Source organism: Ochotona curzoniae, unplaced genomic scaffold, assembly GCF_017591425.1.
Source record: "Ochotona curzoniae isolate NIBS_2020 unplaced genomic scaffold, NIBS_Ocur_1.0 contig_66, whole genome shotgun sequence".
Classification (NCBI taxonomy): domain Eukaryota; kingdom Metazoa; phylum Chordata; class Mammalia; order Lagomorpha; family Ochotonidae; genus Ochotona; species Ochotona curzoniae.
In genome coordinates, this window is record NW_024466512.1 from 4,930,041 (window position 1) to 4,955,554 (window position 25,514).

General features: G+C 55.1%; 1 protein-coding gene across 1 annotated transcript in view; it reads left to right on the top strand.

The window, feature by feature from the left end:
* FAM53B (family with sequence similarity 53 member B) overlaps positions 1 to 25,514 on the top strand; it is a 60,359-nt gene that overhangs the window by 18,584 nt on the left and 16,261 nt on the right. The window contains exon 3 of the mRNA XM_040991958.1: positions 2,675 to 3,453. Coding sequence (XP_040847892.1) covers positions 2,675 to 3,453 — 779 coding nt within the window. The remainder of the gene's footprint in view (positions 1 to 2,674; positions 3,454 to 25,514) is intronic.

Here is a 25,514-nt window from a genome sequence, read left to right on the forward strand (position 1 = left end):
GGCAGGAGATGTTGAAATTCACCACGCGTTCCAGTCCCAGGAGGAATTTGGTGCAGTAGATGGACTATCAGCTCTCTGCATGTAGACTTGACCCATGTACATGCTCACGGTCTTGTCATAGGTTAGTTGTATGTAGAATTGCCAGCATGTGAAAATTACTCTTAGGGTGTGTCTACAGAAAGGTACGGGTGGGGGAGGGGCATTTAGGCTATTCTCTGGCTGTTGCAGGGATTTTCAAAGAGATAGTTTTGATTCTGTGATCTTGTCTGGCCTCTGGTGTCCTTGGAAGTTGAGTCCTTGAGCATGGGATCTGATGGGGAAGTGGAAGTAGATGGGCCTGGTAGCCAAGCTAAAATGTCCTTTCCAGTGGGTCACTGGCGGTGGCCATGACATGAAGGGTGGAGCCTTCACAAAGTCCACTAGAGGCTGGAGAAGGGAAGTGCTGCCAAGTCCAGTGGAGAAGTCCCCGGGTCATGGGTGGCCACGGGAAAGGAAGGGCACTGCTGGTGAGAGACACAGAGGGTTCACATTAACTGGTCGCAAAACACACAGGGAGGATTCCATTAGTGAACCTGAAGTAGGACACAGGTGGTAGGTTTCTATTGGGCTGGCAGAGCCACACCCTGCCATGTGCCTGGTAGCAGTTGACCCAAGTCCCCTGCCACCTAGATGGGAGACCCATATGGAGTTCCATGCTCCCAGTTTTGACTCCCCCCCCCCCCCCGCTTTTTTTTTTTAAGGGAAAAGACTTGGACTGTGGGAAAATGAAAATGAGAATTTGCAGCTCAGCCAACCGCTCTTTTGGTGTATCCCTTTTCACCTTGGCGTCTTGTAGACTCTGTTGGCCTGAGTGCTCAGCACCTGTTGCTGGCCTTTCCCCGCATTATGACGCAGTCCTAACTGCTCAGTGCTGTTCCCTGAGACCGTTCGGCCAATCTTGCACTGTAGGACATTTTACTGATGTTTACTGTTCACCGTTTTACTCATCATATTACTTTGCTAAACATCATTGTACGTGAATACTCAGTTTCCCGAGGCTTGCTTTCCCGTTTCTGAATCCAATAACATGGGTGCTCATGGTTCAGGCAGGGTTAGTGTGTCACTGCTGACTAATGTCCTGTGGCAGCTGTCTGAGAATGGTATCTACTGGAAGGGAATATTTTTCCATGGATATAATTGAACAACATAAAGGGAACTTCCTAAAAAATACTTGATGGTGATGCTTGGGAGTGATTTATCACAGCAGGCTGTGAGAGCAGGACTCAGCTGTGAGCAGGGCCTGGAAGCTCCTAGGAGGAGACAAGCTCCTAACAGCTTGTTAGCCACAGCCCTGCTTTGTGCCCAGCCCCAAGGCTCTGGGTACAGCCTCTGATGGCACAGGGTGTCAGCCCACCAGACTGAAGGTATGGCTTCAGCGGTCCCAGGTGGGTTGGTTCCTGTCTACTGCTTAAAGACACCAGTGGTGGAGGAGGGCAGGCAGGTATTTACTGCTCGGAGCACTCCTGTGGGCTGAATCATGAGTTTTTGAATTTGGAGTCTCTCTTGCCCAGCCCATAAGCTCCTTCCGGTTCACCTGCGGGTCCTTCAGTGCTGTCATGAAGCATATAGAGCTCAGGTGGGGCCTAGAAGCCTGGATTTGCATCCTGTCATGTGTGTGGCTCTGGGCCTGCCGCTGTAGGCCACACACTTGGGGTGCTCCAAGGTGACTTAAACTGCTGGGGAAGTCTTTGCGCACCTAGATTCCTAATGAAAGTCAACTCAGGATTCCTGTTTGTAAACACAGGTAGCAGGTTAGAAAAACAAAAATGCTGTCACACTGATCCTGGCAGCATTTACCTTTGTAACATAAACACTGTGTCATGTTTACCTCTGCTTCTCATAAAATTCCGAGCACAGTGCCTGAGTCCTTCATGGAAAGTGACAGATCTTGGATATTTAACTGAAATAAAGACCCAAGTGCAATTTCAGCATTTCATAGCAGGGTTGGCCCATGCTTTTATGCATTTGAGTATGGAGACCTGAATCTGTAGGCTTCGATTTTGTCCCTTAAAGTTTCTGTAACCCAAGTCTTGCTCACACAGATTTTAATTGTTCTAAACATCTTCCATGTTCTTTAAGTAGCCTCAGTTTTGGCAAGAGATCAAGTGAACATAAAGTACTGTGATTCCAGCTTCCAAGCCCTTGCTGACAGTAGAGGCTGGACCTCGCGTGAACTGAGCTGGCAGGACCCAGCCATTTACTGCTTGGACCTTGGCCCCCTAAGCCTCGAGTCTCACCGTCGACCATGGTCTCCTGCCAGGGCGTGGGGTCCTGGCCTGAGAGCCACAGACCCGAGCGGGGATTTGGTAGGAAGAGTCTGCTGACTCTTGCCACTGGCCAGGGATCGCGTGTGTGATAAGAACGTATTCAGGGATGGGATGGGGTAAGCGTTGCAGCCAGTTTTCTGAGAAGGTAGTGTGGTATGTCGGGAAAGGGGTGCCAGGGACCCCAGGTCTCCCTGCATCCTAGGCCTCTCTCTGTTTAGAACTGACTTTCCTGGAACACCCCTTCTATTTCCCGTTTGTGCAGTGAGGTTGGACTGGAGGGGTCCCCAGGGCCTCCCTGAAATCTGGCAAAGGGGGCCGGTGTGAAAGCCTTCTCAAGTCCTGCTTTCTCTTTGTCATTTGTGAACCAGAAAATGACAGATGGCGAGACCTGGATAGGAAATGCCCTCTTCAGATTGACCAGTCGAGCGCCAGCATCTGGGAGTGCCTGCCTGAAAAGTGTCAGGATGGTTCCCTGTGGCACCGTGAGGCAGTGACCACCTGCGCTGTGACCAGCCTCATCAAAGACCTCAGCATCAGCGACCACAACGGGAACCCCTCCGCGCCCCCCAGCAAGCGCCAGTGCCGGTCACTGTCCTTCTCTGATGAGATGTCCAGCTGCCGGACGTCATGGCGGCCCTTGGGGTCCAAGGTCTGGACTCCTGTGGAAAAGAGGCGATGCTACAGTGGGGGCAGCGTCCAGCGTTATTCCAACGGCATGGGCACCATGCAGAGAAGCTCCAGCTTTAGCCTCCCTGCCCGGGCCAATGGGCTGTCCTCTCCCTGCCACCAGGCGGGACTCTACCACCGCTTTGGGGGGCCACCCTGCCAGGGGGCTCCGGGCTCGGGCCCCTGTGGGCAGGCTGCTGACAACTGGAGCCCCGACACGTGCTCTGGGGGAGGGGGCCGGCTGGACCTGCAGCGGTCCCTCTCCTGCTCACACGAGCAGTTTTGCTTTGCGGAGTACTGCCCGCCCTCAGCCAGCAGCACACCTGCCTCCACACCGGAGCTGGCCAGACGCTCCAGTGGCCTGGCCCGTAGCCGCTCCCAGCCATGTGTCCTGAATGACAAGAAGATAGGCGTGAAGCGGCGGCGCCCTGAGGATGTGCAGGAGCAGAGGCCTTCCCTAGACCTCGCCAAGATGGCCCAGGTAAGAGCCCCCACGGCCTGCGGGGGCCTCCAGCAGCAGTTTGGTCCTCATCCCCGGGGCCTCTGCCCCTGGTCCAGCCCCACCATGTGCCTGGCACCAGTTTCAGGAATGCTCGAGAGTGGGTTAATTTCTTTGTTTTCAAATCCTGTTCACAGGAAGATTATTTCAACTGTCTGTTTTCTCTCTGAAATCAGACATGCTTTTCTCCCTGTGCTCGGCGATGCTGTTGGTATAGGAGGACAGATGGTGAGAGGCAGGCCTCACGGGTGGAGCCATGTGATCAGGCGCTGGTAATCCCCTCCTGCTGTGCTGGAGCCCTCTCTCCTGGGAATGTGCCCTCTGACCATGGCAGGAAGTGGCCCAGGGATCCAGGGTCTCTTGGGTCTTAGCTGATCCTGAGATCTGGGCAATGGATTTGGAGAGTGAGAGCTGGGGCTGGGATTATTCCTTTGATTAGACTTAAACATGCCAGCCATCAAGTAATGGTCGATGCCATGCTCTTTGTGGCCTCTGGCATTGTTCTTGCTCTGCCCTGCAGGAGAAGCCACTCGCCATAACCCCTGTTCCTTGGGCTGTCTCGCAACCCTGCCTCCTGTCAGTGCTGATATTGGGCCTTGATTTGAACTTGGAGTTGAGCCCCGCCTTTAGGAGAGTCTGGATGGGAAGACCCAGGGTGTGACTGCTAATGACAGTACAGGTGGCAGTTCTGGGCAGAATGTGGCCATGTGGGCTCTGCATGCATCCCAGGAGCACTCTGTGGCTGGAGCCATGAGCTGACCACCGTGCTTCTGGCCGTGTGTCATGAGCATCCATTCTGCTGTGTTGGGGCTAGAGCCAGATCCAGGGCTGATAAGCGTGCTGAATGGTCTCAGTGGGGTGATCATGAGCAACCTCCTTGAGTGCCCAGGGGGTTTCTCCTCCCAGCCAACACAGGAAGAGTTAGAGAAGGAGACAGAGATCTTGTATCTGCTGGTTCACTCACCAAATGGCTACACCAGCTGAGGCTGGGCCAGGCCAAAGCCAGGATCATTGATGTGGGTGCAGGGACCCAACGACTTGGTCCATCCCATGCTGCTTTTCTAGGCCACTGACAGGGACCTGGAACAGAAGTAGAGCAGCTGGGACTTGCACCAGCACCCTTGTGGGCGCTGTAGGCCAGTGCTACAGGTAGCAACTTTAAGTGCTATGCCACAATGCCTAGCCTCGAGATGACAGGTGACCTAAGTCTCCTATCAAAAGTGTCTCGAGCCACCTTGGCTGCAGAGCCTAGGGGCCAGCTGGGGCAGCCGGAAGCCAAGTTTCTGACTGCTTGCTGCTATTCTTGTGCTCATGGGGACAGACCTCCTGCACCCTGTCCCACTTTCCTTTCTTCTGTTATGGCCACAGGCATGTCCTTTTTTTCCTCTGCATGTGAGTGTTGTGACATTGTTAGTAGACAATAGTCAAACCCATCGGCAGGCCCTCGAGGAATATTCTTGTCCAGAGAAGTGTGAATAGCTAGGAAGGCTGCACGGGGACAGATGGGGGTGACTTCTGAGTGAAGCTCAAGCGGTGGTTCTGGGTGTGATAAATGCCTTCAGCTCAATTCTTTTTTTTTTTTTAATAGTTTATTTATTGGAAAGTCAGATATACAGAGAGGAGGAGAGACAGAGAGGAAGATCTTCCGTCCGATGATTCACTCCCCAAGTGACCGCAACGGCCGATGCTATGCCGATCCGAAGCCAGGATCCAGGAACTTCTTCCGGGTCTCCCACACGAGTGCAGGATCCCAAGGCCTTGGGCCATCCTTGACTGCTTTCCCAGGCCACAAGCAGGGAGCTGGATGGGAAGTGGAGCAGCTGGGATTAGAACCGGCGCCCATATGGGATCCCGGCGCATTCAAGGCGAGGACTTAAGCCGCTAGGCCATGCCGCTGGGCCCAAGCTTAATTCTTAATGCTGAGCTTATTTTATTAGCCAATAAGCTAAGGTGGTAGTAAAAACAGCTTACACATGTTATTATATTTTACTAGCCACAAGTTGGGATAACGCCACTGGCATTGCTGGAGACATTTCCCGGCCTCACTTGGGTAAAACCTGAAAAACATTACTCTGAGTCGGGCCATGCCTGGATGTATAGGTTGCTTTATCCGCTCTGGGGCAGGCCTCCCAGACCTGGAAGGCGTTCTGAGGCCTGGGAGGCTGTCTGGGTCATCCTGTCTTGGGCTTGATAATGTGGCAGCAAGACCTGAGAAGGACAAGACACGGGAGAGTAGAGATGGACCATCGGAAGTGAGTGTGCCATGGGGATGGAGCCTCTGGATGCTGAGCCATCCCCCACCAGGCGTCCCACCCCCTCCAGACCTCTCTCCATGAGTGTCCATGGTTCTGCCTGCGTGGCTCCTACAGGCCGATGATTCAAGGAGATGGACTGTGCTTTTCCAGGGAACCCCAAAACCAGGCCTGGGTAAGTCCTGTGCATCTCTGTAGAGCCTCTGACTGCTCCTAGATGGTGCAGGGCCCTGGATTGGGTGTTCATGGTGCCAGGATACAGATATAGATACGGCAACCTGCTTGTCGCCAAGGAGGGGCTGAGATGGGACCAACTGTTACTAAGAGGCAGGTTAGTCTGTGTTCCCATAAGAGGAAGGCTTGTGGGTGGACTTGCACCTGGGGTCGGTGCTGGCCCAGGCTTCCAGGGGCTGCGGTGGAGGGGTCTCCCTTTTGTAGGTCTTGTGATTATGGTTTAGACACTGCTTTTGAGATGAGGACCCCACCAAGTGACTGGAGCTGTTCATTCATGCCTTCTGAAAACAGGTGTAGGAAGCCTCAGGTTAAAGTGTAAAGTGGGAGCCCAGTTGTGCCTGATGAAGGATGCCTCATCCTATGTCGCTGCTGGTTTACATCTGTGTTGTTCTACTTCCGATCCAGCTCCTTCCCTGGTTAAAGCCCTATCACTCAGGTGTGGAACACAGATGAAGCTCCTGGCTCCTGGCTGTTGCTACTACTTGGGGAGTAGATCAGTGATGGAGACTGTTTGGTTCTTCCTGTAATTCTGACTTTCAAATAAATAGGTAGATAGATAGGTAGGTAGGTAGGTAGGTAGATTTTTAAAAAATATGGATAGAAGTGTAAAGTGCCTTTACAGTTAGTGCTTTGGAGCAGCTGGGCACTCTGGGAGTACCTGGAGGTATTCCCTGGAGCTAGGACCCAGAGCAGACCTGAGAGTGCATGAGCAGCTGGAAGGATATGGCAGGCCAGCCTCTACAACTTGCAGTTGGCAGGAAGGGGCCAGGGTGAGAAGCCAGAGTCTGCCAGTGAGGCAGGAAGCTCTGAGGGCAAGACCCCACTTGTTTACAGTGCCCCTGGGGTTAGCAGGGCCAAGTGCCCGTGTTTGAGGCAGTGTGACTTCACTTAGTCCCTCCTGAGGAAAAGGGTCCCAGGAGGGGCCTTCTGGACCTGGTGTTCATGATTGGGCCTTCCTTTGGAAGGAGATCCTAGCAAAGCAGCAGGTGTTAAAGAGGAGAGGCTGGGGAGCTGGAATCCTGGCAGATGTTGAACATCTCTGCTGCAAATACCATTACTGTTGCCACTGTGGGAGCGGTGCACCAGCGCTCCATGCCAGTGCACCAGCAGGCAGAGGGGCACTGCCTGAGCCTACCTAGGATCCCTGTTCTAGCTGTAGCTCGAGGAAGGCCATGCACTTCCGTGGATGACTTGAGAGCAGCAGGTGGATGTGCCCTAGGGTTGTTGTCCAGGCTATGGTAAGAACTCCCTGTTTTCTGCCCATTTTCCCTCTGTCCTGTTCTGCCTTCTCTGCTTTGCCACCTCCTGTTTATCTGCTCATCTTCTTGCCTCATCTGTCTTCTTTTACAAATGGAAGCAGGCCTGCCTGGCTGCTAACCTGCCCTGCACTGCAGCTTTTAGCCTACACCAACTCCGTGTGCAGGGCTGAGGGTTATGAGACAGGGCAGAACTGGGCTTGTCCCTTCCCTGTGTGAGCATTCTTGTCTTATGTCTCTTGCCTTGAAATGAGGGTGAACATGTCCTGGGGACCTACCAGCCTCCCCACTCTTCCCAGCCACATCCCTTGGGCCCAGCTGGTCAGGCAGCCAGTGGCCATGGCTGCTGTGTCTCTGGGTGGTGAAGGTGAGACAGAGTGGGCAGGGACATGGAAATGGCTCTCTGACTGTCTTTGCTCCTTTTTCCTTCAATCCCCTAGGCTGAGTTTGTGGGCAGGGTCACCACATGCAGTTGTAGGTAACTGCCTGGATCCTGGGTGAGGGCATCAGGTTTGGGACTGGAAGTTCTCTCAGAGGGCAGTGACAGCTGTTTGGTACTCCAGAACAAGCTGCCGAGGCAGCCCTGGGGGTCTGTGTGCTGTGGTCCTGCTCAGCGTTCCTGCTCACGCCGTGGGCCTAGCATGGGCTAGCAAAACTCTGTTTGCAGATGACAGCGTGTCGGTCGAGTCAGGGCCGACCTAGTAGATGAGCTGTTTTATCAGCAGGACGTTGGCTGACCTTTAAGTTACTGCTCTCCAAGATCTAGCACGATGAGCGCTGGTTGGTTCCCAGCAGGTCTTGAGCTGGCATGGCCGCTTAGACAGGGATCACATGAGTGTGAGTGAAGAGTTCAGGAAAAGCTGCAATTGATGAGATCACCAGGAGTGCCTTGCCCCCGGGTATCATAGTCCTTGCAGCATTTTGATTTCAAGCTAGTCAGCTTGAAAGAGCAACAAATTTTATTTTTCCACAGTGTTTCAAACAGAAGCAAGGCATTTCCAGGGAGGGGTTGGGGTGCTGAGACAGAGGTTTGATTGAGTGCAGCTGCCCATGCACAAGGAGGCCCCAGAACAGGCAGCCACTGTTGTGTTAGCAGATGTCTGAGGGGCCGTGAAAGCTGGCCGGGCAGCCTGGGGGTGGGGACGTGGGCGGGGGGGGGAGCATGATGTAGGTAGTGGCATGTGGACATGTTCTTGGGAAGGCTGGTGTGCCCCGATCCCACGGGTGAGCCAGAGGTGGGGGAGGGGAACCGTGCTTGGCTGAGGCTGCGAGGACATGTGGGCTGAGGACTGTGACAGGTGCTGGGCATCATGGATGCTTTGCTGGACATACAGATCCTGCGCTCTGCTCTGTCTTTACCAAGGGGCAGTGGCCCTTAGTCACCGCGGGTGGCCCTTCACACCACTGCTGCTCAGCCTCTTGTCCAGGCAGCCTCAGCAGCTGCAGGCCAGCTGTGTCCTCCCTTGGCCAAATCCCTGGGCTATAAGCCTGGCTGGCTTGAGTCCTTTTGGCCAGCTCCTGTCCACCCTGCCAGTGGCTAGCCACTTAAGTTCCTCAGATTTTCTGCTGCAGGCACATTCAGTACCCTTCCTGCTGTGATGTGGAGGCCTATGTGGGGCAGAGCAGGGCTCCTGAGGGATTGTACTTCACTACGCGAAGGCAGACAGGTGCAACACTCTCCCGAGAGAGGGGCACCAGGAAGCCCCAGGCAGAAATGCTGCATGGGGGTGGTGGTCCAAACCTCTGTGGCCCCAGCCATTTGGGACAGAAAGCAGGGTGTGTTGGCTAGCAACACACTCTGGGCCATTTGAATGTGGGTCTCTTGCTCCCAGGCAGCTGCATGGTCCTGAGGTTCAGCTGACATGCTACAGAGCATCGTCCCGCTGGACCAGGATGTCCGGTTGGTCAGGTGCACTCAGTGCTTTTTTCTGCTTAGAGTTTATCAGGGCATAAATCCAGCCTGCATTGAGGAGCATCTGAGGTTGCATTTGACTGGGCCACCCTCTGGACAGGTGTGAACAAAGGAAGGCCTGGCCTGTCAGAGTGTGCAGGTGCTAAGGGTACAGACCTGGCCTGGACAGGCACTGCTTCCCTTGACAGGCACTTCCTCCCGTTGGCAGCCCTGGCAGCCACTGCTGCCCTGCTCTGGTCTAGGCCCTCACTTGAGGACGAGGTATCCAGGGCCAAGAAGGCAGTGACTGCCCAGATCTTTGGGGTTCTTTAGCAGCCCTGAAAGAACCCTGGCCTCCTGGTCCCAGGTCCAGCATGCCTGCTGCTGGACTTGGTCCTGGGTGGGCACTGCCCAGCTGGCCTTTTCAGAGAACTGGCCCTGAGGACATAGAGTGTGGTAGTAACAAGTAGGAGCCTTGGCATCACATCCAGCTGTGTGCCCTTCAGTTGTGTCCCTGCACTAAGTTTCCACATCCGTGTCTGTAAAGTGGGAAGCAGTTTCCTGCTTCCCAGGCTTCAGGAGCAATCCCAGAGTGTGATGCGACTGATGGCTGGCTGAGCAAAGCAGGCCCAGGCCACTGCCTTTCTCCTGTCTTTCCCACAGCAGCTCTCCTCATATGCATTTCTGGGCAGGCTACTGGGTTTGTCCCACTGGGAACCAAATCATGCCAGCTGTGGAGTCCATGGGGCTCTGACTTGCCCTGCTGTTCCTTTTCACTCAGAGACAATGTCAGTGGCTCTGGAGGAGCCCTGAGCCAGGGGTTCTTAGCCTTCGGGGAGACCCAGGTTCTGTATGTGTGTGGCTTCTTGCCCTTCTCAGTCGTGGCCTCAGGTTGCATAAGCAGCCTGCTTAAGGGCACTGGGATTGTAGTGATTGTTGACGCTGTGACTCTGCTCTCCAAGCGAAGAGGACCATGGGAGGAGAGTATGCTGGGAAGCAGCTCAGAGCACCACATGGTGATTTTCCATGCTTCAGTTGAGAGCCACTGAGCAGAGGAGCGTCTGAGGGTGCCCAGGACTCGGGGGAGCAGGGTACCCAAGTCATGTGCATCAGTGATAGACCCTGTGGCTCCCTGGACATGCTTGGCATGCCCTGGCCTCTAGTGCTGGTATGGAGGCTGGGAGCTGTCTCCCACCCCACCCCCTAGCCCTGCCGTTGGTAGAGACAGCCTGTGGGCAGGAGGGTCAGGGGACTTCCCTGGTGGGACAGCAGGGCTTCTGTTGGCTTCTCATTCTGCTGCAGAGAAGCTGGAGTAGGGAAGGCCTGCAGGCCAGTGGGCCCTTGCCCTTTTGACAGCCCAACTGTAAGCACCCATAGAGGGGAATTTAGTGGAAGCAGAGACCATGCTGGCCAGGACTAGGAGGGATAGAGGGTGGCTGGGCAAGCAGGGCCTCCTGGGCACTCTCCTGTGGGCAGGGGAGCAGTGCCTCCTCTCCTGATGCCAAATGGTTTTGTTGTATTGTGGGAAGTACTTGGAGCTTGGTACTTCTCTTGCCCAGAACAGGTGTACGTCAGAGCCAGGGGCCATGCTGGAAGCCTTATTTTAGGAGGGGACTGTAGTTCATCAGGTTTGCTTGTTCCCCTGTTGGGTTTCCTGGGCTCTGTTTTTCTCCGCTGATCTCTGGTCTTCTGTGAAGGCGTGCGGTCCAGAGCCTGGTGTGGCTCTTCGGAAAAGTTCTGCCTGAATCACGGAGTGGTGGCACTGGGGTTTGAGCCCAGACCTCCCTGAGTTGTGGGTCGGGCCAGGGTTTTGCCTGGCCGTCTCATGTTGCCGGGGAGACCCAGGCAGAACTGCCGGTGGAGTCAGAATCTGCGACCTGGCTGTGTGTCACAGCAGTGTCACCGTATGCTGGGGCTGTGAGCCCGGGGTCCCTCTCGCTGAGCTTCACCTTTCTGATCTGGATGCCAGAGTGGCCTGGAAGCTACCCTGCCCTGTCTCCGGGAGGACCTGTCCTTGGGCCTTTTGGGAGCACCCAGGCAAGTTGGAGTTGGATGCTGCTGAGCTGGGCTTTTGGCCTAGGGAGGCACGTGGTAGCCTCTGCACCTCCCGGGTAGATGCTGTGGTGAGGGTGGGGCTCATCAAGCAGAGGGTAGGCAACTCAGTCCGGACTCCAAAAGGCCCATCTTTGGAAAGGACGTGGGTCCCAGGAAGTGCCACCTGAGTTGCTGTGCCCGGGGAGCGGGGGCATCCACCTGCTCACCAGCTTTCCTGGCTCCACTGAGGGCTGGGTCTGCAGCTGCCCAGGAATATCTGGGCCAGCTGTCCTGGCCTTGGGGCTGGGCCTTTCTAGGCCGCTTCCTGCCCATGTTTGATGTCCTCAGTCATGTGCTTGGCAGCAGAATGAGTGACCAGGAACCCAGGGCAGCTTTTCTTCTCCACAGTGCTGTGTGTTCTGGCATCTCCTGCCTGTCATGTGTGACTGCAAGAGCTCTGGCTTCCGGAGTATCTCAGCGTCTGTTGGGATCACTGCTGTGTGGGAACTGGGGAGGCCAGGGCGGCCTCTCGGAGGATGTGCCTTAGGGTTGAGTGTGAAGAGCAAGCAGAAGTATGTATGTGGACACTGGAGGAGCCTGGGGGGGCCATGGTGGGGCTGGGCAGGAGCCCAGGGGAAGATGCAGCACTTTGATGGGAGCGATCATGACTTTGAAGCCAGGGAGCAGGCCCCACCCGCCACGGTGAAGAACCATGGCCTTGGTGAGCAGCACAGCTGGGCCTGGGAGGGTCACAGAGGCCGACCAGAAGGGGCGGGCAGTGTGTGTGCTAGTTTGTGCCAGGTCAGGAAGTGGCAGGCCTGCCTGCACGTTAATCTTGCCATTGACCCCCACTCACCCTGGGCACAGGCTCTGCCTTCTTCTCTCACTGGTCACTTCCCTGAGGTCTCCATGGTGTGGTGGCCACAGAGCAGGTTGGACCTCCTGGTTACCCCACTGGCAGCCATTGTGTGTTGATCCCAGTGAGTGTGGCGGCCTACCCCATGGCCCCTCAGCTCCTTACTCTGCCTGCCTGCCCTCAGTCTGTGAGCCTCCTCCTGGCGGAAGCTTTGTCTCCTGCTCTGAGACCAGCCCTCACTGCGCTTGGGGCAGCTTGGGGCAGCTTAGGGCTGCCATAGGCCCCATCCATGGTCTCTGTTGCTTGCCACATTGCAGCCTGTTGGCCATGCCACATCAGAGTGCCAGCAGCTGGGGCAGCCCTGCCAGAGAATGGGGTCTTCATTGCTTAGTGAAGCCGAGGATCCCCCAGCGGGGTCCCAGGGTGCAGGGGAGAGCGTGCTGGACACACATGCCCAGGTCATGGCCAGCCCTGTCTTGTTTCTCCTGGCTTCTCGGGGCTTCCTGGCTGGCAGCCCAGCAGGTTCCCAAGCTCTCCATGAGCAGAGGGGGTGTGCAGACACAGGCGTCTGGCAGCAGAGCCAGGGCCCTGGCCCCGCAGGTCTGCCTCCCATCTGTGCCTTTTCCCCAACACCAGGCAGGCGGCTGGCCTTCATGGGCCCGCTTTGCCTTCTGCATCGTGCTCCCTTGTTGTCCCAGGCACTTCAGTGACATGGAATCTCTCCTGTTGACAAGAGCCTGTTTATCTTGAACATTTTTGTGGGCTGCACCATCCTGTGTGACCACCCTCTAGTAGCTTCAGGCCAGTCAAAAGCTAAAGAAAGCCATGCCACACCGTGTGCTGCAGTCCCCAGGCCTGCTGGAGCTTGGTTAGGCTGGAATCGGAGTGGGTGTTAATTGCCTATTTATGGCCAGAAGATTAACAATGCCTCTTTGAAAGTTGGGCATAGTAGAACTCTTGGATAATTCCCTGTAGGGAGGGGGATAGGAACTTTTTTTCTTTTTTAGTCTTTTGAAAAGCATAACAAGCGGTTGGTTCCAAAGTAGCCTGTGCCCCAGGATCCCTATGACGAGCCACATTTGTGGATTCCCCTGGTCTCACATGTCTGAGGGCTCGGGGATAGCCACCCTGGGCTTGTACCCTGGAGCACTTCATATGGCAGGTGGGCAGGTGGAGGGGGCGGCTGTGTGGGTAGAGACGGTGTGGCAGGCCCCTTGCTATAGGGCCATGGCCTGGAGCACCCTGGCCCTCAGGGAGGGCGGTAGGGATGGCCCCAGAGTTGGGAAAGCAGTGAGGGCAGGGTGGGATCTGCTGAGGGCCAGCAGGCTTGCCCCTGCTTAGCTCCCGGAGTGGCCAGTGACTGCACTGGAGGCCAGCAAAGCTGCCAGGTCCTCCCCTGCATGCTTCTCTGCCCTGTGCTGGCCAGCATCCTGAAAGGCAGCTAGAACTGCTGCAGCCCCATTGCCTCTGTGCTGAGCATCTTCCTGGTGCCTGATGAGGCCCTGGGCCATTTCTGCAGGATAGCACAGGGTGAGGTGTGTGTGGGAGGAGTTGCAAGCTCCTGCAGCCATGAGCATTTCCCATAGTGCCCACCATGTGCCATGAAGACAGCTAGACTGTGGCTGGATTCGGACCAGCAGACAGGGCAGAGGAGAGGGGAGTAGTCAGCTCTAAGTTGGAGGGACAGGAAGGCATCACAGAGGAGGTGACGGTGACCTGCAGACCCAGTTGACTAGTCATGGTCAGCTGCACAGAGTGCAGGTCAGGGGCAGAAGCAGAGCGGCGTGCCTGCTTTAAACAGGCTGGCTCCAGAACACTCGGGAGCAGTACGCATTTCTAAGAGAGCCAGTGGTAGCAGATCCTTTTGGGGAGTGGGGGAGAGCAGCCTGGGCGGTATGTGGGTATGTGGGTGGCAGAGGTGGGCCGATCCTGCAGTGAGGTTCAATGTCACTCATCTGGAGTATCAGGGTTTTGGTGCCCCACTCACCTGGGCAGCCCTGGGCTGTGCTGCACCTGCTGTGGGCCACTGCATCCTCTGGGTGCGACCCCCTTGTGAGCACACCAGCCGTTGCTGCTGGTTTCTTTGATGTTTCTGGGCTGCTTGTGGTCTTGGGGTAGGCAGCAGGTTCTGGAAAGGTTCTCCGCTCGAGGGAGAGAGCTGCCCTCTGTGCAGGGGCCCTGGCACCCAGTGCTGCCCAACCTAGGGACGTGAAAAGGTCAGAGGGCAGTTGTGGGCTGCAGGCCACTGGCAGGGGGGTGGCAGCACATCTGCAGGAGACACACCTGCTGGGTTTTCTCCCCTCACCCCAGGTAAATGCGTCTTCCCTGTGCTAGCGGTGCTGAGCAGATCCTCATGTGTCTGTCGGCTCTGTCTGGGGGAAGCAGATGAGCCACTGTTCACGAAAGAAAAAGCTGATGGAATGAACTGAAATAATATATTGTATCGAACTTGCTATTTCCACAAATGAGCAATAAACCTAAGCTGTGAGTGAGTGCCTTTGTGACCTTGAATGCTGAGTGTGAGACCTGGTGGGCCAGCAGGTCTTGCCCATGTGTTCAGTGCTCCGGTGCCGTGTGTGGGTGACTCCCTCAGGGGAAAATGCAGGGTTCAGTCATTGACCAAAGTGAGGGGCTGAACTGTGTAACTCTGGAGCTCTCGGAGCCTGGGAGATAGGGAGGCCTGGGGGTGCAGATAATGAAAGTGGGGAGTCAGCCTCTCCACACAGCAATTTGATGTCCCATTCAGGTCCTGAGCTTTGGCAGTCCCCATATGCCAGCTGGTGAAGGAGGGTCTGACCGAGAGGTGCCTGCTTGGCCCCGTGGGGTCTCTAGGCCTGTGACCCCTCTGCTGTGGGAATAGCATCAGGGAGCAGAGTTCAGGAACCGCAGGGATGGACCACTGACTCCCTGGGCCTCGTCTCCACTGCTCTGCCACCTTCAGGAGCAGGACCAGCCAGGCAGTCTCCTTGCTGTGCTTTGCTGCTAAAGTTACTCGTACCTGTGTAGCCCACCCAGCCAGTCACAGGAAGGCTGGGCTTCTCTCAGGGCCTTGATAGAGATGCCCACGATGGAACCCTTGGCATGGCTGGCATGGCTGGCATGGCCTTTCTTCACGCTTGCAGTCTTTTTTTTTTTTTTTTCAGGCTGGCGCTGCAGCTGTCTGCACAAATCTCCTGAGCCAGTTCTGCCCAGTTGCTGGGAACTCCCTGGGATGGGAGTTCATTTCTGGCTTGCTGGTGACTGAGCGGTCCCCAAAGGCCCCTCTTGAGTAGGGGGTGGAATTGTCCTTACTTTGTAGAGCTTTAGAGTCACAGCCGGGTTGGCGCTGTGATGTCGGCTAAGCCCCACCTGTGGTGCTGGCATCTCGTATGGGCAGCAGTTCGAGTTCCTGCTGCTCCATTTCTGATCTGACTGCCTGCTTACAGCCTGGAAAAGCAGTAGAGGAGGATGGCCAAAGTGCTTGGGACCCTGCACCCACGTGGGAGACCTGAAAGTAGCTCCTGGCTTTGTTCAGCTCAGCTCTGGCCACTGTAGCCATTTAGGGAGTGACCCAGCAAATGGAAACTCTCTCTGTCCCTTGCTCCCTCCCTCCCTCTTTCTAAATCTGCCTTTAAGTTAACAAAGGAAGCCAAGCCGTCCCTGGTGCTGGCCTCCCCTGAGTCACTTCCTGGTTGCGTCCTATACACATGGCCCATTTCCCCCAGGGATGAAGACACTGTGGTTCTGTGGTTCCCATCAGGGACCTTGAACCAGAGCCCTACACCTCACTGGGCCCAGCCCCCATTGCTGATGGGCTGGTCAGCAAGCCAATGACTACGCTGCTGGCTCTTACAACATGTGGGCAGCTTGCACTGGCGAAAGTGCCCTACAGTCCATGTGCAGGGCAGAGAGGAGGCTCTGGTGGGCATAAGCAAGCCCCAACCCTTCCTGGCCCTGCCTAGTTGCCCCCCTGTGCCCTGGCATCCACGGCTTCTTGCCAGGCTGACCCTGAGGGGAGACAGCTGGAGGTAATGGCCAGTCAGCTTAAGATCTCCTGAGGCCCATGCTTGGTGACAAGAGGGCGAGAGGCTGTGGGCTTAGCTCTGCCCCAGCACCTCTGGACACGCACCCAGTGACCCTGCTGCTTACTCCTGGATCTATATTGGACAGTGGTTAGCATGTGAGGAGTGAGCAGGCTGTGGCTGGAGGAGAAGCCCCTGGCCTCTGTGAGGGGGCCGTCTGTCGGCCTGAGCCTCTGGTGGGGGCCTGTTGTGTCTCCTAGTGCCAGCAGTTTCCTGTTCCTGAATAAATGAACGAATCAATGAATGAGCTCCTGGAGTGAGCCAGAGGGCTTGGAGTCAAGGAGGACAGCAGGTCTGTGGACACACGGGTGGGGTCAGTGCAAGTGTTTGCATGGTTCTTATTTTTAAGATTTGTCTTTTTATTTGAAAGTCAGAGAGAGATATTCCATCTGTTGGTTCACACACCACATGGCTGCAATGGCTGGCACTGTGCCAGACCTAAGGCAGAAGCTAGGAGCTTCATCTGAGTCTTTCACATGAATATGGGGCTCAGGGATTTGGGCCATCCTTCACTGCTTTCCTAGGCCATGAGGAGGGAGCTGGATGGGAAGTGGAGCAGCTGGGACTTGCACTGGCACCCAAATCTCAGGTGGCAGCTTTCCTGGCCATGCTGTACATGGCCCCTTCGTGTGGGTGGGAGTTGTCTTGTGACTCTCAGATGTGGTTCGCTGCTGGGCCTGCAGGGGAAGAGCTTGGGATGTGGAATGGCCCCTGAGATCCCAGACCCGGCATAGCCTTGAGAACCAGGTTTGCAGGTTTGAGGTCTCGGGCCTGGACTGGGTTACTTCAGGGCACTAGAGCTGGCCATGCCTTCCTGCCTCACTGTTGTGGACATGTGACTTCTGTGCTGCAAACAGTGATGTGGCCAGGACTGGGGACAGATGCCCAGTCCTGGGATGGCGGCTGAAGTTTCACATGACATTGTGGGGGAGCCGGGGCTAGCCCCAACTGTGCCAGCTGTTGGAGATGTCTAGACAGGGTGAGGTGGCAGTTGTCACTATTATGAACAGAGCAGGTTAGAGCTGGATTATTCCTGAAATCTGAAACTTGAGCTTGGAGAAGTTACACTGAGCCATCCCAGGTGAGAGTGTGAAGGTAGCCTTGGTGAAGCCCAGGAGCTGGGCTGAAGCCCCAGAGGCTCCTCACAGTGCAGGCTATGGCTGGGAGTTGAGAAGTAGGGGCTCCCTGCAGGTCCTTGGTGCATGGGCGCCCTCGCTGGAGGCTGCTCTTGCCCCTGCTGCTGAAGCTGGGACAGAGGTGAGCATGCCCCTCCCGTGGGCCTCCCCTAAGTTTCAGCCCTTAGAGTCTGACCCGAGCGGACTTCCCAGGGACCAGTGTGAAGCACTTGCGGGGGAGGGGCGAGGCTGTCTCTGGTACTGTCTCTGGATGTGACACATCTGCCATTTGTATTTCAATCTAATGAGGGCTCTGTCTGCCAAGTAAACACCCAGGGCCCCTGATTTGGGGTGGGGGGGCGGTTGTCTGGGTTGTACGTTCAGAGACACTGTGAAATTGGGTCCCGGCTTTCCTAGAAGGACAGCTGTCCCCTTGAACCATCCAGCTCAGGGGTTTTTGAACCATGGTCTCCTGTTGGTGTGAGTCGTTTTCTTGGTCACCCTATTCCGAGGTTCCCCATAGTACCTGCATACTGTACCCCCCAAGTCCCTTAGCACAGAGGCCTCGTGACACAGAAGGCCTGTTTGTTGTCTGTTCTTTAGAAAGAATTTGCTGGTCTCTGCTGAGGCTGGCCCCAAGCCTCAGTTTCCCTATTTGAAAAGGAGCGGGCTGCACTTGGCAGAGCCTCCCTCGAAGCCCGTCCTCAGCAGGGTGCGGGGCTGTTACTCTGTGACCAGGAATGTGCCAGTGATGTCAGGCGGTCCGCCCAGCTGTGTCAGGCCCTGCCAAGTCTGCCACTGGACCCTTCATGGACCCTTCCTGTGCTTCCTGAGGAATGTCCAGGCCTGTGGGTTGTGGCTGACCAGAGCCCGCTGTCACAGTGCGTTGTGTCTCCAACAGAGCCCAGGATGCCAAAGCTTTGGTGTGATTTCTTCAGAAAACCACATGCCCGTGGTGGCTCTGGCCTGGAAGCATTTGCTGGGTGGCTGGCCCAGCCTCCCTGTTGGCTCTCCTGAGCTACTGGCACATTGTTGCCCACCGGAGGGTGTGAACTAGAGCGAGGATGGTTCCTTCCCTCCACTTTCTGTTGGCCCTCAAAGAATCTGGGCGGGGCTGCTCTGCTCAGTGTGGCGGAACAGAGCGCAGAGAACGGCCAGTGCAGCCAAGACAGACCCCTTGGCCATTCACCCTGGCCAGGGTCCCACTTGCTCTGCTCAGATGTGTTCTGGTACCCCCGAGGCACACAGTCAGTCCAGAAGTTACTAGAGGAGATTAACTCATGGAAGTAGAGCTTGGCCCAGAGAAGCAGTTTTGCAGGAGCTTTGAGAAAGTAAGAGCAGAGGTAGTTGACTTCCATGTTTCAAAGGCTCTGGTGGCCGTGATTTTATCCTGCTTCCCCCCTCAAAGTCAGTGGGCAATACCGCTGTCTTGACAAGCCAGCAGCAGCAGCACATTGCTGGGGAGGCTGTTGTATGGGCTGCGGCATCTGTGGGGGACCCAGGAATGAGTCTGGAAAGTGCCTAGTGGCTCCAAAAAGTGCTTTTATCCTTACTCTTGGAGCGGGCCCTGCTCTGACTCTGGATAAGAAAATGAGGAGACCAGAGGAAGAGCTGAGAAAGGCCTGGCAAGTCTATGTGTTGAATAAAAGCCATCCCCCCGCCCCGCCCCACCTTGTGGTTCCTCTTACTGCCGTGGTGGAGGGTAGTGCAGCCCAGACACTAGGGCTGTCACAGGTCAGGAAGGAAGACCAGAGGGAAGTTGAATTCCAAGGCTGCCTATGTTCTGCCAAACTTGTTTTTTTTTTTTCAATATTATTTTTTTTATTGATTACATTGCATTATGTGACACTGTCTCATAGGCTCTGGGATTCCCCCAACCGCTCCCCATACCCTCCCCCCCATGTTGGATTCCTCCACCTTGTTGCAGTATTGCAGTTCAAGTTCAGTCAAGATTCTTTAATTGCAAGCATAGAGTCCAGCCTCTTATTATCCAGATAAATTCAACGGTTTCTTGGGGAGACCACCTCTGGTCTGAAAGCAGAGCTGGCAAAATATCATCCCGATCAATTAAAAGCCACGACATAACATCAACGTCAATTTACAACATTATGGAATTAATTGACCTGGTATTGAGTAACAAATATGTTTAAAAATGCAAATTCTTAATCGCTTCCTCTGACTACTTCATTGACATTTCAACTTTGGTTTATACACAGAACCAGCTGCTATACACTTTAAAATGGCTTTAGGGTACTATTCAGCTATCTTGTGACTATTTTCATTTTAGCATTCAGCAGTTTATAGTGTTGAAGCTTGATTTTGCTGAACTTGGCAGATTTTGGGATAGTCTAAACTGGCTTATAACTCTAACAAGGCATATGTCAATAGTTGAAGTGCAGAGCAGTTTTAGGAGGGGTGTGCAGAGAAATCTTCGATATGTTAGTGAAGGAGTAACTAATCTTTGTGTCCTACGTAGTAAGGTATGTGTGAGTCCACACTGACCGTTTCCTGTCTGGTTCCAAGCTTTCCTTGTTCTCTATTCCAATTTGTGTGTGTACGTGTGTGTGTGTGTGTTTTGGGGTGGGGGGCTTCGAAGCGACCCTGATGGTCATTGCAAGATAGGGTGGGGATCCAAAGTCTGTCAAATTTGTTAATTCACAGCAGGCTCCAGGGGTCCACCCGGCATGGAGTCATTTGTACACCAGCCAGTGCCCCTGCCTGGGAGGGGCATCACAGAGGCAGGCAGCCAGATGAAGGCAGAGGTAGGCACTGCTGGTAGGCTACAACCATGACCCTGCAGACACGTCTGTGATATGGTGGTGTGCCAGACGCTACGGTCTGTGTTATCTGCTGTAGTCCTCATGGCAGTGGTCATCAGGACAGGTGCCGTTCTCATCGTGGTGACCTACGACTGAGGAGCTGGGTCAGTAATGCAGCCCGTGTATGTGTGTGCTGAGCCCAAGCAGTGCAGCTGCAGAAGGGCTGGATCACCACCAGGATGAGACAGGGATGGAGATGAGGGTGTGACCCTGGCTGGGTGGCGGGAAGGACCAGGAGGCTCATCACCTCTGTACCTCCTTCTCTGCAGAACCTCCTTCTCCTGGCCTTGCCCAGAGACCCTTGAAGACTTACCACAGTAAAGCAGGCTCTGCAGGGAGGGGTGAAGGGTACAGCTTGCTGCGAGCACTGATAGGGCCAGCGTGGGGCACAGCATTCTTGAGAAATGCCAGGTCATGTTAGCGGGGCTGGGTATGCATAATGGGCAGGGAGCCCAATCCCACATCTCTGTTGGGGTTCCTTCCTGGGGACCCACAGCTGCAGGTCCTGCGCCTTCCTTGGGTGGCACAGCAGGTAGCAATGCAAAGTGTGCCACCCCAACATACCAGTGACTTTTTTTTTTCCATTTTGGTGTCTACGAAAGTCCTCCCCCTTGGCCTGCGTGGGGCTATTTGCAGGGCAGGGCTGGGAACTGACCTGGCTCTTCATATGAAAGAATATGTTGATCCTGACCCAGCCATTACCCCAGTGCCTACCCAGTCCCATGACAGCTATTCTGCGTGGTTGGCATGGCATGCATGGCATGTGTCCATGGCCACATTGAAATGGGGTGGGGGAGGGTGGAAAAGTACCTTGCCAACTGGCTGAGGAAGAGACTGACCAGATGAGGGTCTTGGGATAGATAGATAGAGCTGGGTGCAAATCTGGCTGGGACCTTCATGCTCATGAGCCTCCATTCCTACGTCAGGAAAATGGGTTGGAGCTGGGGAGCTGAATGTGAATCCTGCCTTGCGTATGTCCAACCTTCTTGTACCCAGGGACATTCTTGTTGGACAGGGTATAGGTACTTGGGTGTCTAAGAATATTGATTTTTCAGACTCATTGACAAAAATAATACATGCGTCTGGGAAGTTTAATGTTCAAAAGGTTAAAAAAAAAAGTTCAGAAATGTGAAAGCAGAGAAAGTGAAGTTCCTCTGAAATCTCCTTGCAGGGATCCCCAGCGTTGGGTGTGTGGGGGTCCGTCCTTCTCCCCAACAGTGCAGGCTGGTTTGTAACTGAGAGGCACAGAGACAGAGCGAGCTCCAGCCACTGGCTTCCTGTCCGAGTGCCCACAGTGGCCATGGAATTCGGGAGTCAGAGGCCCTCTCCAGGCTTCTCATGTGGGTGGGTGGCATGGATTCGATTGTTTGAGCAGTCATCTCTGCCTCCAGGGTCTGCATTGGAATAAGGAGCCACACATTGCACATTGCACGCAGGTGCGCATTGTGGGACACGGCTGCCCTGGCTGCTGTGGTTTCCTCTAGGCCAAGTGCTCGCCCCTGGCGATGCTCTTCCAGCCCCCTCAGGAGTCGATCATTCCACAGATTGATAGCGCATACTCTGTGTGAAACAATAAGAGGGGGGGAATACAAATGAAAAGAGAAAATGTATAAGCTTAGCAATAATTTTTTTATTCAATAAGGTAAGCAGACACATAATTAAGACAAAAAATTTGGGGCCCTATAGGAAACGGAATTGGATTCTTGTCAGCTGTTCCGTCTGTGCTTGGTGAATGCGTGAATGCCTCGTACTCTCCACGTGCAATGCTGCTGCTTCCTCTTTACTACCAGAAGAGCACAGCTCCATCCATACAGGCGAGCCCATCGCCCCTTTGGAGGGGGGCACCTCGGCTGCCCCGGGAGCTGAGCTGTCCTGCCCCTGCCCAGCCTGTCCAGGTGTTACCAGCCCGTCCGCCCACCGGAGTTGTTTCCACTGTCAATCCTATGTGTGTCTGTGTTTTAATTACAGTTTTTTTTATTTTACTTGAAAATTGGAGACTGAGACATGGTGATTGAGAAATCTTCCATTTGCTGTTTGACTCTCCAAATGCCTGTACCAATCAGGACCAGACCAGCCTGAAGCCCCGGGGCAGGCACTCGGGACTGTTGGGGACTCAGGTGCTCTGGCCATCATTGCTGTCTCCCAGGCTGTGCTCTGGCAATGGAGAACGTGGGGCTTGACTAGGCACCTGGACTGTGGTTGTACCCCAGGGTGACCTGGTGACTGCCTGCATGCCTGTCCCAGTGGTTTGATTCTCAGCTGCTCTGGCTGTCATTTGCTCTAGGTCAACCCTTCCACTTGGGTCATGGAACCTGGGAACCCCTGTGCTTCCTCCCAGCACTCAGAGAGTCACACATCATCCTGCTGGATGCCAGCTGGGCCTCTAGGGTAGGTGCTGTGTGTTGCTTGCCAGGCCCCAGAGGCTACATTTCCTTTGTATCCGTGAAAGCTCCAAGGTCAGGCTTCTGCCATCTTGCCTTCAATCTGGTTGACCTTTCTAGGCACCTGTTATGTACCAGGCACTGCACTGGTGACCTCAGCCTGGCTCCAGCTGCTCTGGTACTAGGGCCCTGAGGATACAGTGTGTTTTTCAGAAATGTCCATCTCCGATGACCAGTCAGCAAGCAGGAGCATGGATGAGCATGTCAGCATGTGGGCAGCCATGAGGGAGAGGGGTCTTGCCACACCAAGGGTAGCATGAGTGAATGCCTGCCCTCCACTGGTGTCTGATATCCTGCTCCGAAGTTAGGCGACTTTCACTTGGTCCAGCCCCAGCCCTGGCACTAACCAGACTCCACCTGGAGTGGTGGAGAACCTCTCGAAAGACTGTTCCCCAGGATCCCAGGGCTGGGAGACTGTTTCGCTCGCTAGCAGGGAGTGTATCCTGCGGGATGAGATGTCTTAGTGAAAGGCAAGGAGTCATCAAGTTCAAGGAGCCCCTGGATTTTCTCTGGATGCCATGAAGGCTGTGACTTTCAGAACTGTCACCAGCCCAGTGGATCTGGGTGTTGTCCCCAAGTTCATGTGAGAACATGAGGCCCCCAGGAGGCTCTGAACCCTGTGAAAGGGGGACAGCAGTGTCCTGAAGCACTGGTGAGACAGGCCAGGGGAGGCAGTGCCTGAACGTGGGCTTCCCGGATACCTGTGATTGAGGATGCCAAGGGCGTGTGTGACTGGGGTCTTGTCTAGGGACCTGTGTTGCTGTTTCTTGAAAGGTGGAGTTACAAAGAGAGGGGGAGACAGAGGCCACTCTGGGGTGGCCTTAGCCGTTGTCTGCCTAAGCCAGCTGTGGACAAGGCCAGCAGGGGAAGGGTGCCAGGGGAGGCCTGAGTGTCTGTTCCTCAGACAAAACGTGACATGTGACGGCCTTGGCCATGTAGTTGCACATGAGAGTGAGCACGCCTCTGCCACAGCCCAAGCTGCAGGCTGGCCGAGATCACTCCTGCACCCATGGGAGTTGGCCTGCAGGTGCCTGCCTCCTTAGGTGGATGTGCTGAGCACCTAAGCCCAACAGGGCAGAGCAGCTGGCACAGCCAGGCCTGTGTGGCATTTGGCAGGTGTAATTAGAACTGTTGCCTTTGCTGCCACTGTTGCCACTATCAGTGTTGCCTTCCACTTAGCAGGGTTCAGCTCTCAGAACACCTGGGCTCTGCCCGATTGTCATCTTCCAAGTGCTGTGGCTTCAGCACAGCCCCTCCTGAAGGCCTCTTTCCTGAGCATCGTCCGGCTGCTCCAGAGTCGTCTTTGTAGGGCCAGGTCTGTCTCTACAGTACTTCCATGGGGGCAGGGCCTACTGCATCATAAAATTAGCCTTACTTAATTATATTACTAAGAATAAAATCCTCTGGCTCCATTAGGAAGAAAAGCCGTCTGGCAGATAATTATACTGTCTGTACCTGTCGCCAAATCGTCGTTGCACGACTGGGGCTCCTCGTGCTATGAATAGCCTAGCAGGTGACAGGAGACCTGAAGGCCAGCCTGGGAGCAGGGAGGCCTGGGCGCCTTCCCAGCTGTCATTTTGTGGCCGCAGGGAGCTGGCCACATCCTTTGCCAGGCCTCTGTGTTCCATCTGAAACAGGATAGCAAAACTGCTCCCTAAAGCATGTAGGTACTTAGAGTGCACAGCCCATTTCCTGGGATTCGTATGTGTTTGGCAAGAGCTGTTTCTTTTGGGGTCTCAGGGAACAGATTGAGGCACCACTTCCTGTCGAGGGGCTAAGGGCACTGTCATTAGAGGAAGGACAGCACACAGGCCGTAACCCACTCCCTCCAGACACAGGGACTGTTAACAACGGGTGCCTTCCGTGCGCTGGTGTGAAAGCTGATCAATCCTTAGCCTGGAGGCTTGTGTTGAGGGGGCTAGGCCCCATGTGTGTGGTCATTGGGATGTGCACAGAGCCCGCAGTATACAGTAGAAGAGCCATCTGGGTTAGAATCACTGCTGCTTGTGTGGGGCTGGCCAGCCAGAGCTGTGCCTTTCCACTTGGCCCCGTGACTTGATCCAGTGGATAGTTGAGGGGTGCCAGACTGACCCCAGACAAGCACAGGGCATCTGCTGAGGTCGCTGTACTGGTCCTGGGCAGATACTTCAAGACTTGGGTGTTTTGGGGGCTTTTCTCATTGCTTTCTGGAGGAAGAGGTCATTGCAGAAGGTTCTAGCTGAGTCTGGCAAGTGTCAGAGCTTTGTGGGTCTCTCATTGAGACCCAAAGAGGTGAAGGTCATTGCCTAGGGTCATATAGCAGGGCCTCCACCATACCTGCCTGTTTGACTGTGACTCGCCCCCTCTCTGCAGCCACTTGCATGCCCCGTGGTTCCTTCTGTCCTCTTAGCACGAACCTGCTTGGAGACTCTAGGTGGCCTCTGGCCACAGGGAGCACTTCTCTCTACCTAGGGCTGCAGAGCAGTGATTTCCTAAGGCAGTTTCCCACAGTGGGCAGTGACTAGGCCAGCCAGGCCTGTTAGCAGCAAGAGGAGCCTCGATTGGACATCCCAAGTGGGCTAGGTCTTTGGGCTCATGGGCCTTTCTGAGCCTATTGGTTTGTCTGCATGGGGTATGCCTCAGATTTGTTGGGGCACATGGTGCTGGTCCAGTGTGAGGGCACTGTAGCCTCACTCCCCAGAACCTCCGTATAGTCATTGCTGAGGCACTGGATGGACAGAGGTCAGGGAAGGCAGGGGGCTCCTGAGAAGGGAAGGGGCTTGCTTTGTGGCAGGTGGCAGCAGGGCCAGAGTGGGAGCCTGTCTACTCCATGGAGACCAAGGGCTCGTGGTCGCTGGGCACATGGGTCTGGGAGCAGCCACTGCCCATCTGTGCTCTTGCTCTTGGAGGTTTCCTGCCCCTGGCCTATTCTGGGGTCCTGAGTACAGGATTTCTGTGAGCCCTGCCCAGTGTGAGTTTGTGTCCTATAGAAGCAGGGCTGCCCCGTGCCTGTGAGAGGGCCTTTGAAAGGGCCATGCTTTTTGCTTGTGTCTGAGGGAGAACCTGGGACACGGAAGTCTGGTGGCAGCTCAGCCGGCCTCAGCC